This window comes from Peromyscus californicus, unplaced genomic scaffold (genome assembly GCF_007827085.1).
Source record: "Peromyscus californicus insignis strain IS unplaced genomic scaffold, ASM782708v3 Scaffold_5__1_contigs__length_169319896, whole genome shotgun sequence".
Taxonomy (NCBI): domain Eukaryota; kingdom Metazoa; phylum Chordata; class Mammalia; order Rodentia; family Cricetidae; genus Peromyscus; species Peromyscus californicus.
This window is the reverse complement of record NW_026294573.1, coordinates 84,498,995-84,513,238: the sequence shown is the minus strand read 5'-3', so window position 1 is coordinate 84,513,238 and position 14,244 is coordinate 84,498,995. Positions and strand designations below refer to the sequence as shown.

Sequence of the window (14,244 nt, the reverse complement as noted above, 5' to 3'; positions counted from 1 at the left end):
GGGAATTGGGCTATAGTATGGTGTAACTTTCTTGAAGACTCCCGACAGGCCAGACTGGACTTGGTTTCCCATGTCTTGATATTTGGATGCCTGAGGACATGTGTTTGGTGTCTTAGGTGATGCTGTCAACCAGTGGGAACTTCTAGGCAAGTAAGGACAGGGGACATAGAGAATAAGAAGAGGCCATCTCAGAAGTATATCTCTGTACAAGATGGCACACCCACATGAAGACAAAACCTGAAGAACTGCCATATTTGTCTGCTAAGTCTGGCGGTTATAAAATGTATCTCTTTTGTTCATGGATGCATTCCAAATTTCAATGTACCTCACTATTTCTTGTCCCACAGTAGGTGCTCATTACCCAGAAACTAACCTTTGTGCAATGAGTGAAGTAATGATAATTCTTGCTGTAGGAGAGATACTATGATAAGCCCGGTCTAACAATGGACTGGGCCCAACCCTACTGCAATTATCATGAGGATAAATATGTAGATACTTAGAGTAAGTGTTGGTGACAATATAACAAATGAGGAGTGTTAACAAAGTTTCCTAGAAAAGGCTACATAACAGATGAGACATAAGGCATCCATAAGGCCTCAGGTGAGAGATTTAAGAAATGAGCAGACGCAGGGGGAAAGGAAGAAAGAGTGTCTTTAGCAGAGGGCACAGACTATTCCAGGACCCAGACATCAGTTAGGGTAAGCGTGAAGGAAGTCATATCTCCCTTTATAGAGCCATATCAGAGCACAGAGGAAGTAGAAAGAAGCCTAGAGGGATAATAAGGCTTTTACAACTTAAGCTAGTATGTCTGATCATTCTCCAAAAGTAACAGGGAACACAGAAAGTATTGTAAGCATGGCACTGGCTTAGAGGAGCCAACAGTGCTCCTTAGAAGCAAGGGTATATATGCCAAATGTAAAGGATTAGTAGCAGAAAACAAGCACTGGCTAAGCAGAGCAGTCCAACTCTTTCATGCCTGATGATCACAGATATCAAAGGTGCACTGGCTCCCTCCCGTTCAAGATTGGCCCTGACTTTTTCATGTGAATCAGACATGGAAAAGACTTTCAATTTATTCCTATGAGGGAATTCAATTCTTCTGCCTCAAGGAATTATCTTCAGCATGACTATTATCAATATCATCACCTCCACCATCCTCACCATGTCACCATCACCATGACCAGCACTAGCACGATCATTATCACTATCATTTAATGAACATGTATTTTGTGGCATACACCGTGCTGAATGTTTTTGCCTGGATTTCATACAATTCTTACTACCTCCATTTTATAAACAAATGAACTGAAGCCCAGAAAAGGAAGTGATTTGCTTGAGAGAATACCTTAAGTCAGTCACAGGGCAAGAGCGCAAACCCAAGTTCTCTTTCCATCACTACTAGTAGATTTCCTTACCGAACCTACGTACATTATTCATCAACATGAACACTTTACTCATGCTTGAACACTCTACTCTATACATTGATTGTGTTGTATCAGGACTGTATTCACCCAACTCCCAAGAAACATACTGTTTCTATGTGTTATGTTTTCTTCTACTTGTCTTGTTAACTATTTACATGTACAGTCCCTGAGATTTGGGGAGATACAGTGACTGACCCAAACTACCATAGCATAGGAGTGGCAGAACCAAAGCTTTCAGACTGCCAACACAGGATATTTCTTGTTTCCTCAACACACACACACACACACACACACACACACACACACACACACACACACACAGCATATTCTATTATCTCTTCATTGAGTATGAGTCAGAATCCAGTCCTTGCCTGTCTCCCAGACCTAGATGAGAGCTACAGCCAGAGCTTTGTGGTACATTTGCCCAAGCTGCATTCCTGAGCTATTCACACCCATAGATGAAGGGGTTAGCATGGGCAGCTCACCCAGATGGAGAAAACTCTGGACTGAGCACCATTCTCTAGCCAAGAGGAAAAGGGAAGAATCCTGCATTGGGTCATTGATCCAGTATTGTTAGCAGAGCACGAGACAACATAGATACATGGTTACGGGGAATCTTCAAATACGGTCTGATCACCATGGTGTGCAGTAGATCTCTGTGGCAGGCCACCTGGATGACAAGCTTGGTAGGGGTTCAGAGACTGAAAATCAGGCTCATGTCTTTCACTTTATCAAATGTGATCCTTATCCCTATGCCTAGATTTTTTTCTTCTACATTGAGATGAGTCCGACTCCTACTCTTCTTGCTTTTTGGGGGTCTGGAGGTGGCACTGAGAAACGATGATAAACACAGATGCATGTCCCTGGCCACATGCCAGCTAGTGACTCACTTCTTTGCATCTTAGTTTCCTCTAAGGTATAAGTCAGGGATAGTAAGAATAGCTACCTTATTAGGGTTGCTTGGAAGCACTGAATGAGATAATGCACGTTGAGATTAGCTCAGGGCTCACCATAAGAGACAAAGATCTCAGAGCTGGTTTGTAGAGGAGCTGATTTTTTGACTCCTCACCAGAACATTGTACAGACCTTATGAAGGCCTGTCTCTCACATGGAGCCTACAAGTAAATTCCAAACTTCTACCCTGGTCTCAATATACCTGTATTTAAAGAACATGGTAGACTCAAAAAAGCTGTTGGATTTCCACCTGGAGACCAAGCCTTCTAGACTTTATCCTATTCTAATTACATTTCCTATCGTTTACTTTCAGAAGTGTCTCTTAAAGAAATGTTAAAACTTCCAGGGCTGGCCTTGGTAGGATGGAGCATAGAGATCTCATTCAAATATAGTTAAACCAGTAGGAGAATCAACTGGAGCTAGAGCTCTGCCTGCCAGTGACTTTGGAGAAGCTAATGGAACTGAAGAGGGTAGGAAGAGAAGCAGGGAAGGTAGAGTTTGTTGGGAAAAGTCTGTTTCAAGTTCCTAGGAAGGAGGTATGTGCAAGTCAGTGGGAGAGGGCTTGCTTAACATGTATAAGGCCCCAGACTTAACACAATATATGCACACACACACACACACACACACACACACACACACACACACACACACACACACAAACATGCACACACACCTTATGGTATTTAACTTTTTTCTGGACAGGGTTCTGCTTTCCTCTTTTCTCGTACTGAGAAATATTTTCAGCCATGTTGGATGTTAGATCATAAAGCTCAATGCTTATTATATACATCAGGAAATTGAAGTCCAAAGAAAGGAAGTAGTTCATAGAAAGTTATCAGAAAGCGGGCCCAAGCCCGGGGCCTCCGTGACTTGTTCTCCGCCTCTGTTGTGCTCTGTTGTGCGTTCATGTGCTCACCCACAGATGAGTCCACTCATCACTTGGCAGAGATGCAATTGAACAGTAACCCCTCCTCCTTCCCAGACTGAGCAGACACACAAGTGAGAAGCAATTCTGTGCAGGAAGGGTGTAAAAGTAATATTCTGTGATATCCTAAGAGCAAAGAGAAAGGTGATGAGATCTTGAGACAAGACATGTGGAAGAACAGTTAGGACAGAGGAACCAGAATGGATAAAGGCGTAAAATGGGAAAATGTTTGTAGTATTTGAAAAAACCCTCTAAGTGAATAGGCACAGAGTGTGAAGGAAAAAAAGAGACAAGTGAAGCCTGAGGATCATCTAGTGCCCAGATGATGGCAGGTCTTAAACCTATGCTGGAGAGTTTGAAGTTCTTCCAAGAATTTGTTAAACATTTCTCTGTGCGGGACACAGATGTGAAGTTGCCCTGGTGAAACACAGAGCTCAGTGGGAGAGTTACAGGGAGAATGTAAAGAAGACACCAGCGCTAACTGGAATGTTTTAAGGGCAGAGGATGAGCAAGGTCAAGAGAGGGGTCAGGGTGAGGGAAGGATGAGTTAAGGACAGAGTCTGGCGGGGGGAGAGAAAGGCAACAAGAGGCTGAGAAGATGCTGAAGATGTGAGAGAAAAGCCTGACAGCATATTTTACTCCTCATTGAGCAAACCCTACACGTTGGGCCATGTTTTAGGGATCTTGTGTGTTTCCTCTTGTTTGATCCTCACAGCCATATGTAGTATTGTTTCTATTTTAATCTCTGTTTTATACATGTTGAAACTATGGGCCATGGCAGAGAAGGAATTTCTCCACACTGTTCAGTAAGCATGAAGCAAGGAAATGCGGTCCAGGACTTCGGCTGCCAGCATGGGCCTCTCCACAGTTAGTCAGCTACTGGAGTTTGTCTTTGTTCTATACTCAGTCTCTCCACCTGGGACATGCAGTTTCTCTCAGTATCTTTTCCAGTTCTTACACTGTGTTCCTCCTGAAGATAAAAGGGCCGTGGGAAAGAAGTCTAGGAAAGAATACTGTAGATTCTACAGAGAATGTTTTAATTTTTTTTCCACAAACAAGCCCTTAGGGCAGTGGTTCTCGGCCTCCCTAATGCTGCAGATCTTAAATACAGTTCCTCATGTTGTGGCGACCTCCAACCATGGAATTATTTTCACTGCTACTTCATAACTGTAATTTTGCTACTGTTATAAATCACAATGTAGATATCTGATATGGAGGATATCTGATATGCAACCTCCCTGAAAGGGTCAGTCAGCCTCCAAAGGGGTGGTGACCCACAGGTTGAGAGTGACTGCCTTAGAGGCTGGAATGTAAATGACCCGAAGAAGGAAGAGCAAGTGCAATTTGAAAGGCAGGTGATCAATGGAAGAAGCCTGAATTGATTAGCACAGCACCAAGTAAAGTACCTGTTAATTGAAAGGTGAAACAAAGAAATGTCTTAGACATGGTGGCGGGGCATGGCAGGGGGAATAAAGAGCAACTCACTATTTCTGTGGCTTAGGCTCTAAGGAAACAATAATGAACAAGACTGACCCTATCTCTATTCAATATCAAAGAATTAGTGGGAGAGAGATTTATTAATGTGTGTGTGCAATCTGTGTACATAAATATATGCCTGTATAATTGATCAGTTAGTTTGTCAAGCACTGTACTAGGTATTTTTCATGAGCTTTTTCATTTATCCTTCATCACAGTGTCAGGAAACATAAAAGGATATACTTCTATTGTTCCTACTTAATGAATGACTTTGTTAAGATTCCAGGACTTGTCACATGTTCAAGGTCATGCCTGAGATAGGTGAGAGAGAGGGACCAAGGTTATGACTCCAATTTAAATCATTGTAAATATATCAGGATCAAGAGAGCTTGATAGTGTGGAGGTTACGAGAAGAGAAGAGAGAGAGAGAGAGAGAGAGAGAGAGAGAGAGAGAGAGAGAGAGAGAGAGAGAGAGAGAGAGAGTTAGTCTACAAATACATAAGAACAAGGAAGAGAAAGATGCTCTCAGAGACAATGTGAGCACTTGGAGACCCTGCCTAGGCAGGAGGCGAATGAGGTCATTAAATCCATCTGCGCAGATGGGGGACCCTCTGGGGAAAGTTATAAGCAAATGTCATGATGCAATACGGTGAAATCGACTTGCGTTAGTTCAGGCTGGGACTCCAGCAGGGATTGCGCTGCAATCTTTGGAAAGATGGATCATGTGCCGGCTGGGGAAGACACTTGCTCTGTTGGGCTTTTCCTATCACTTTCTAGAAAGGCCAGCCAGCCCAAGGTCACAGAACACATGACAGGAAGGACTGGGAATGGAACTTTGGCCTCTCACTTTTTCTTACGCTAAAGTCTGTTTCCAAGAAAGGTCTCCCAACAAATTTAATTCAGAACTTTTGGGTAAAATGCTCCTTACTTAGGATTTCAGGCCCCAAAGAGATCATGTAAACTTGCTTTATGCATTCTTTTTGTATCATTTTTGCCTCCCCAAACATAAATGCCAGTATGTTCAGAGAGCTATGTTCCTTTAAAGGATATGTCCACCTCTTCTATTTTAATTTGTTCATCACAGTAGTTTTACTTGTTAGATATTCCATTGTAGAATTGTATTAACAAACTGTATTAGTCCTCATAATGATTTTTATCCATGTTACTCAGTCCATGTAGCTTACTCAGTTGGTTCCCAGGCACAGAGAGAAGTAGCTTGTTTTACTTTAAGTATCAGATTGATCACTTACTTTCAGCAAACAGTGTCCCTTTCTTGGTTTCAATTTCATCATTGATAAAAGGGCAACTGGTGTAGAGTTGTGAAAGAGAATCCGAATTTTCTTATCTGGAAAGAGCATTGTCTTACCTGTAGCAAGTACCTCTCCAAATGTGACCTGCTATGATATTGACCCTGGTATTATGGAAAAGGTTATTGTAGTACTTTCAAAAAGTAGAACCATGACATGACCTTGAATCTGTTTTTCAGATCTAGTGGTTGTCCCCTTGCTCTTTACCACCATACTGAAAATTAGACCAAGCCATCTGATTCACTCCAGTTTTCCTCTTTGTAGGTCACTCCCTTTCCTATGTCCTGTGACCTACAAGATGACTGCGCCTGTCGGGACCCTGAAGCCCAAGAACACAGCCGGAAAGACCTTCGGGGATATAGCCATGGCTAAGGAAAGACAAGAGTTGTCCAAGATTTCCCAACGCCAAGACCCGCATCCCTCTGGTATTGATTTCACAGTCTGCTGCTCAATGAAATGGCCTCTCCACACCAGGGATCCTTAGCACCCAACCGGTCTGCCTTTAATTTCACCCAGGAAGGACCAACTGTGGGGCAATGAACTGAATCTCACCATGCTGAATGATGGAATGGAATACTATCCTGCAGTCTAAGATGGATTGCATACACAGCATGTAGTCCCAGAGCCTCTGAAAATTCTAACCATTTGTCACATGACCACAGCCCAAAACAACAAAACCATGTTTTGTATCAAGGAGTATGCACATCTGTGGTTCATACACATGCATACATACACACCCATACAAACATCTATGTGAAGGCAGTTTTAGAAAAGTTAGTGAAAAACAACTGGAAAAACAAAACAAAGCAACAAAAGCAAAGCAAAACAAAACAAAACAAAAACCACCTCAATCTTTCCTTTCCCAAGCTCCTTGGGAGAAAGAGAGTTATAGAAACTAAGACCAAGTACTGAGAAAGAAATATAACTCAGATTCTGAGGTACAGAAAATGCTGTGCATACATCATCATGTAGTGTTTGGGGACCAGAAGTGAAATGCTTTGTAACTACAAATCTTCTAGGGAACTAGGGCCCAAGAATAAGTAAATATTCCAAGGTGTGCAAAGCTCCCCAATTTTTCTGCTGCCATGGGGATTTTGCCCCAACACCAGGGTGCAAGGCCTAGCTGGAAATGGCTTAGGACTGCAGAGTCAAGGTATTCCATCAGCTCCCTGCTTGAGGCTTGAGGTCTTCATATCCCTTCCAGATCCCACCTGTTCTCCAGATCTTACCTTGGGACCACATTTGCTGCTACTCTTCCTGCTGCTCTGTCTGATACATTGAGTACTCTTCGATAGTAAAGCTAGGTTAGAAAAAACTCCAAATAATCAAGTAGACTGCCTTAAAAGTGATTCATATTTTTCCAGAGTTCCTCACTTCTTGGCCCATCTTCAAGAGAAAAACCTTAATGGGCTTAAGTCCTTCACAAGTGGACTTCTCATTCTGGAAAAGAGTTAAGGGATGTCAGATGCTCGAGCCCTTCCTGAGAGTCGAGAATGTCTAAGCCAGTGTTAGATTTTCTAATCAAGTGGAACAGTGTTAAACTTGGGAATGCTGGAACCACAGGGAAGCTGCTGGAATGGTCAGGACACGGGTTATTGTCCTTATCTCAATTTTCCCAGGTCTCTAGGCTAGAGCAAGCTTTGGTCTTGAGACTCCCACTATTATTCTAAGCAGATGAATTCTAAAACATCTTGGATCTGGGCAATGTATGTGGCATTCTAGAGGAACAGAGGAACATCGGGAAGCCCTGGAGATCCAGACTCAGCACCCAACACATTCATCACATTTTCCATATAATTTTTCAGATGTTAGGACACCTTTCCACATTCATTGTTGGGCACTGCTCCTTCCCCTCCCATATTTAGTCTTCAAACATTAGGAGGAAATGAGTCAACTGTACATGGAAGCCAGTGATGTATGCAGGGCCTCTTTTTTCCAATTACCTGTTCATACCCTCTGAATTAATGTGAGAAGAGATCAACACAGGATGAGGTGTATAGAGTAGTTAACTTTGACAAATTTGTGAAACATGGAGCTGGGAAGCAAGGACATAGGAGGACCTAAATGAAATGTATAACATAAAGATGACAGTACATCAATTGATCTCAAGTCTAGTGGGGACAGCTAATAAAAGCAAGTCTGGGACAGAATGCAAAATGCCAGTCCATGCATAGACATCCTGCAGCTAAGGCATTCATCGTTAATCTATCGTGTTCCCTTTTCTACTAGGACCAACAGTAATTTCACAAACTGTGTTTTCATATTATGACCAATAGCTTTTTCCTACTGATTAAGAATACTTGAAAAGGTATCTATTGACCATCAGTGGTCTGTAATATCAAGAAATGTACCAAGGTGCTTTTCGCACAGGTGCCCATAAATAAGGATACAATGCTTATATTATGCAGCTTGTCCTTTACTGAAGCCTCTGACGTTCAAGTCTAGAATGGAGAAGTGGCCACTGATGTGATAGCCCAGCACTTTGGCTCCTCCAAAAGCATATCACATTTATATATAGGGCACTTCCCCCTGTAATTACTAGAACCAATCTTTAACAAAATATAAGAACAATTTTATGGGAATTGGCCTGATTATGTTTAACTCTCTAGGATCCTCAAACTTTTGTTAACCCTTCAGGCCTCTCTATTACCCAGATATGCTGTGTCAGCTTAGACAGGACAAGCTAAAGAGTGGAAACAGGACCAGCCCTCTCAACAGCTTAAAATGCCCATAAGTAGTACAGGAGCCTCCAAAGACCCAAAGATAACATTATTAACAGTAGGGTCATAGAAACTGAAGACAGACCATAAGAATTCCCCCCAATCAATCCTCATCTAACTCTTTGTTCTTATTGTCATCTGTTGCTACACTCTCCAACTGAGCAAAGACTCCTGGAGGCTGGCTCCTATTTTAAGATTCAGAGACTGAAGTGGGCCTATCCAGGCAGAATCCCATCTAGTTTCCAACTTGCTGCCAATCAAACCTGTTGTGACCAAATTCATATTTGCTGAGCCTATTAGATAAAAGAGGCTACACAACTGGTAGCCTGCCTCATGCCCACAAGGGATGTGTAATTCATAGGTTCTTCCCAGACCTTAATGCAGGACAGTCAGCTGCATTTTTGCAATGCACTGATTCCCAGTTTCATTTGCTTCCTGAGAATAAACTCCTTGTCACATCCCCCTCAGTCATCTGTTTCAGACAATGGAGTAATCAGGAGGAGGCGGGTCTGAAGCACTGTTGTACATCCACAGCTTAGGGGCCCGAAAGCACTTGGGAGTTCTGCAGCTGAAGAAGTATCAGTCTGTTAGCAGCAAGGAAGCAAAGATGAGGTGGACAGTTCTCTAGGCTCCATCTGGGAAACTGTTCCAAACCGCAACTCACTGTCTGCCCAAAGGACTTGCGTTGTCCCTGGATGGTGTGCCAACAACCTCGGAAGGGAAGTCAGTGTGGGAAGCCAGTGAGTCCATGGAAAGTCAGTGTGGGTAGGTGAAGCAGGGTGTAAAGCAAAGGAGAGATTAATGGTCTTAAATAGCAGGCTTTTGGAAAAGGAGGGAATCAGCTGCCGTGCTTGGCCTCCTCAGCACACTGGGCCACTGCCGAGACCATTCTCTGTCTCATTCCCACTTTGGCCAATGTTTAAATGCTATTTGTTGAAAATAATTCTTTGGGACAGATTTCAGCTACCTCCCTTCCAGGTTCGATTTAACTTGGCTGTAACTGTCAGTTTGTTAAAGGTCTTACCTGTGTGATTTTTAAAAAAAAGAAAGAAAGAAATAGAAAAAGAAATGAAAGAAAGAAAAGAGAAGAATGGAAAAGGAAGGAAATCATAGTCATGTTAACAGTTTCAGTGTGTCTGTGTGTCTGTGTGCGTGCGTGCGTGCGTGCGTGCGTGCGTGCGTGTGTGTGTGTGTGTGTGTGTGACTTTTTTTCTGGAACTACTTCAAGTGAGAAAAAAATGATAGTGACAAAGCTATAAAAATATAAATTAATAGAGGACAATATGATTACAAGGAACTAAAATGCATGATTAAAACCTAAGAATATGAACTCTATTTTTATGCTTCCTCGAGGAGGCTGTTTATTCTACAGACTGAGTATGTAGAGATGACATAGAGATTTCGCTAGATGATGAAGAGTGAGGTTTTATTGCTCTGTCTGATATTTTCTGTACATTGTGGTAGGTCCAGGAAGTAAGGCATATTCTCCCTTGAGTTGTTTTTAGTGGGGCATTTTGCTCTTTTTTTTTTTTTTTTTTTTTTGTGACTGTCCATGGTAGTGGGGCCTGGGGAGGGTTTCATATTGGTTTTCACCAAATGTTAAGGGGATAAACTGTGTCTTTGTCCTTTTTACACTATAAGATATTTGTATTTGCCAGTATGGCCCTGAGCTCCCTGATGACTACATTCAGAACCAACCTGCACAGTCCACTTCCTAAGAAGCTGCTACATGACCAGACAGGTGATCCCAGTGAAGTTTGAGAAAGAAAACAAACCAAATTAATAACTAAATAGAAAATGAGTTTTGTAAAATCCTCTTTTTGTAATTTATTCAAGTTTTGCCAAATTCCTAACTATCATTTCCCTTGTAAGAACAATGCAATAATAATCAAGGTAGAAGTTTATGTGTTTGGCCAAAGCTTCAGAATGCTTGACTCCAGGCATCACTTCACTCAGTGATTTTGAACAAGTCATCAGATTGCCTCCACATTTGCCTCAGTTTCTCTAGCTGAAAAATGGGGATACTACTACTTACCTACCTCACAGTGGGAGGACAGAGGACCATGAGGCCCTGAGGTTTTTAAATGGACTATGCAATCTGTTAGAGACACCATCTGATGCAAAGTCCATAGGTTGTTTTTCAAGAATGCATAGGGTCATCACCTTTTTCAGAGATAGGGAGTACTTGATTGACATTTCAAGGCACAAAAGCTGGAATGCCTGGATTAGAGTTCACCTTAAGGGAGTGTACTGGGAAATAGTTCACTCTTTAGATAATTTCAAGTTCCTTCTCCCTTTTTCTAGCCTTTACCAATTCAATGATTTGATCAAAATCCAATGACTTCCTACAGTGTAAAAATCAGGCTACTGTCATGTAGTTAAGATTTGGGGGGGCATTACCAATTTACAGAGTAAGAGGGTCTGACATCTCTTCTCCAGCAGATTCCTCTCTTTTCACACTTAGTTTCCACAACACATGTTTCATTAATATAAGTGATAATATTTGAGTGCAAGTTGGACTTCTTAAACTTCACACCAGCAGTCAGTGAGGAGAACTATGAACAATTAGTGAGTTGCTTTGTTGGGTCTCTATAATCAATAACCTGTCTGCAGATATCTATCTATATAAAGATATTATATATAAATAAAAATTTACATATATATGCACATGTATATATAGTTGTACATATATGTGTGTATATATATACTTAAATGTAATATTTACAAAACTGTGATCTCTTCTAGAGAAAATGTATTCATATTACAAACTGCTCTTCCATATTTATGTATCATATTATACCTTTTTATTGTTGTTGAGGGTATTTCTAATTATTATGATGTTAAAATCTGTTTGGCACCTTCTGGAAGCAACCAAAAAAATATGACTCTTCATCAAAGTGCTTAGAATCTGTTCTTAAGAAAATTCTACTGGTCTACTGTTAAAAAAAAAGAAAAAAGAAAAAAATGAAAGAAAGGAAGAAAGAAAGAGTGAAAAGAAAGATAAATGCAAAGTAAAGACCAAAAACTAAACACAACTCTAACCTTCTTCCTGTACCTCACGCGCAGAAATGTGCTGCTCTTGTTGTGGGTTTATTTTTCCTGTTTATGTGTTTTTATGGATCTAAGTTAAGTCTTTCAGCAATATATAAAAATGTAAATAGTTAACTTTATTTATTAAGAATGTCATCTTTTTTAATTTATATTTACACGATGGTTCATCTAATTTATTTTTTCTATACGGTTTTAAATACTCAGACATATTTTGCTGTTCATGGTATTTTTTATTCTCTTCTCATGGATTTGTGTTTCCATATTGTTCTCTCTGGTCTCAGTTACAGGTTGGATCTGACACACATACACGAAAATAATGTCAAAGACAAATATTTTGCCACTGTTGATTACTATACCTTAAAGTTCTATATTATGAAAATATATAATAGCTTGTCTGCTTCAACATGTTGTTGTGTGTTTTTTTGTCTATTGTAGAGTCATATAGAATGGTCATGTGTGTGTGTGGGCATGTGTGTGCATGCCCACACACACACATGCCCCCCCCACACACACACACAATAACATGAAAGAGAACCATGTGAGTTTATAATTTTTAAAAAAAATCAATGAAAGACAGGAAATTGAATTTGATATACACCAAATCTTCTACAAAATCCCCCCAAAATATCTTTATTTTGTATATGCAAAACCTGGCAAACATTATTATATAGTGTAAGAAATTTCCACTCTGTGGCACTAAAGCATATATCACTTGTCATTATATATTACTCTCTGGACTCTGTCTTCAACAATACACTCTGAGAATATTCTTTATTCATTAAAAAAAAAAAAAAACAGCAAAAGGGAAACAAAAATGGACCACACCCTGTCTTCTGGGTGTAACATGGTCGTTGCAATCTTGAGCTCACTACAGATATTGGTCGTATACAAACCTGTGAGAAACAGGGGGGTTCTTCAACATTCCACCATGGATCAGGGCTTGGTGGGGGTGGGGGTGATTGTGATGCCTCTCTCCTTAAGGAGCCACTGACAGTTCATGGTTGCAGGGGAAGAGAGATGTGATTTTCTTCAGTGTTTTATCCATTGGCAAGGTGCCCATGCTCCCGTAAATAGCCCTCTACCCAAGCTCAAACAAGCAAACCTAATTAAAGAAGTGTGGGACAGAAAATAATAAAGTGAGAAGACTAACTGGGAAGAAGGGTCTCTGCAGAGGCGGGAGGGGAACGAGACGATGAGGGGTGAATTTGATCACAACACAATGTATATGCATAAAGCTTTCAAAATGAGGTTACCTTAAAAATAGTAAATTAAGTAAGAAAACAATGAACACTTAATCATCCAGTCCATCATGTGAGCCGATAGCTGAGACTGAAATATTGCTGCTTTCTATCCATGTATAACATTTTATTGTTCATCAGTCACCAGTTAGGAAGTAGCTAGGCAGTCTTTGGAAAGTTATTAAATTGTTTTAAGGTTTTGTCTTACTATCTGTGAAATGAAAATAAAATATCAACTTCATAAGGTTCTTTTTTGTTTTGTTTTGTTTTTTGTTTGTTTGTTTCATTTTGTTTTTTGAGACAGGGTTTCTCTGCGTAGCCCTGGCTATCCTGAAACTCACTCTGTAGACCAGGCTGGCCTCTAACTCAAGCCGCCTGGCTTTGCCTCTTGAGTTCTGGGATTAAAGGTGTGTGCCACCACTGCCGAACCCCTTCATAATGTCCCTTTTTAAAAATAAGTTTTTAGGAATTAAGAACATTGCTGCACACAGGTTTCATTGGCTCTTTTCATGTTGAGATGAAAGGTGCTTAAGGCAGGCATTAATAACCTACCAATTTTACTGTTGAACATCTTTTAAATTAATAAGAGCAATATACCATAAACACATGATACTTGCATAGGTATCTCTATGACAGTGGCACTATCCACTGAGCTGCTGACTGACAGTACCACCAAAAGGCAGCTCAGATTACATACTTGTGTGCTGATGCTTAAGGTCTTAAGTTTTGTACAAAAGTACTATTAGGGGGACAGTTAGAATTATATGTAAGATCAAGAAAAGGGAAGTCAGGAATACCCATAATGTATTTTTGAAATCATGAAAACACAATATACTGAGTGTCAGGAGGGAAGCCACTAACCTAACAACAAAAAGCATTGCCTAAAACTCCTACACCCATAACTAGGATTTCTTTATTTGTTTTTGAGACAGGGCTTCTCTGTGTAGCCCTACCTGTCTTAAGACTTGCTCTATAGACCAGGCTGGTCTCGAACACAGAAATCTGACTGCCTCTGCTGGGATCAAAGGTGTGTGCTACCATGCCTGGCTCCATAACTAGTTTTTAATGTAAGACTCATGCATCATGTTTTCTGCTTTGCAGTTAATATTCAGTTCACTATCAAAATTAAAAACAAAAAAACTTTATAAA

The 14,244-nt window shown here is 40.7% G+C and overlaps 1 protein-coding gene across 1 annotated transcript in view; it reads left to right on the top strand.

The window, feature by feature from the left end:
- The window catches only part of Pappa (pappalysin 1), a 246,389-nt gene extending 233,046 nt beyond the window's left edge, over positions 1-13,343 (top strand). Inside the window, exon 22 of the mRNA XM_052717315.1 lies at positions 6,351-13,343. Coding sequence (XP_052573275.1) covers positions 6,351-6,458 — 108 coding nt within the window. The 3' untranslated portion in view covers positions 6,459-13,343. The remainder of the gene's footprint in view (positions 1-6,350) is intronic.
- The last annotated feature ends 901 nt before the right edge of the window (positions 13,344-14,244 follow it).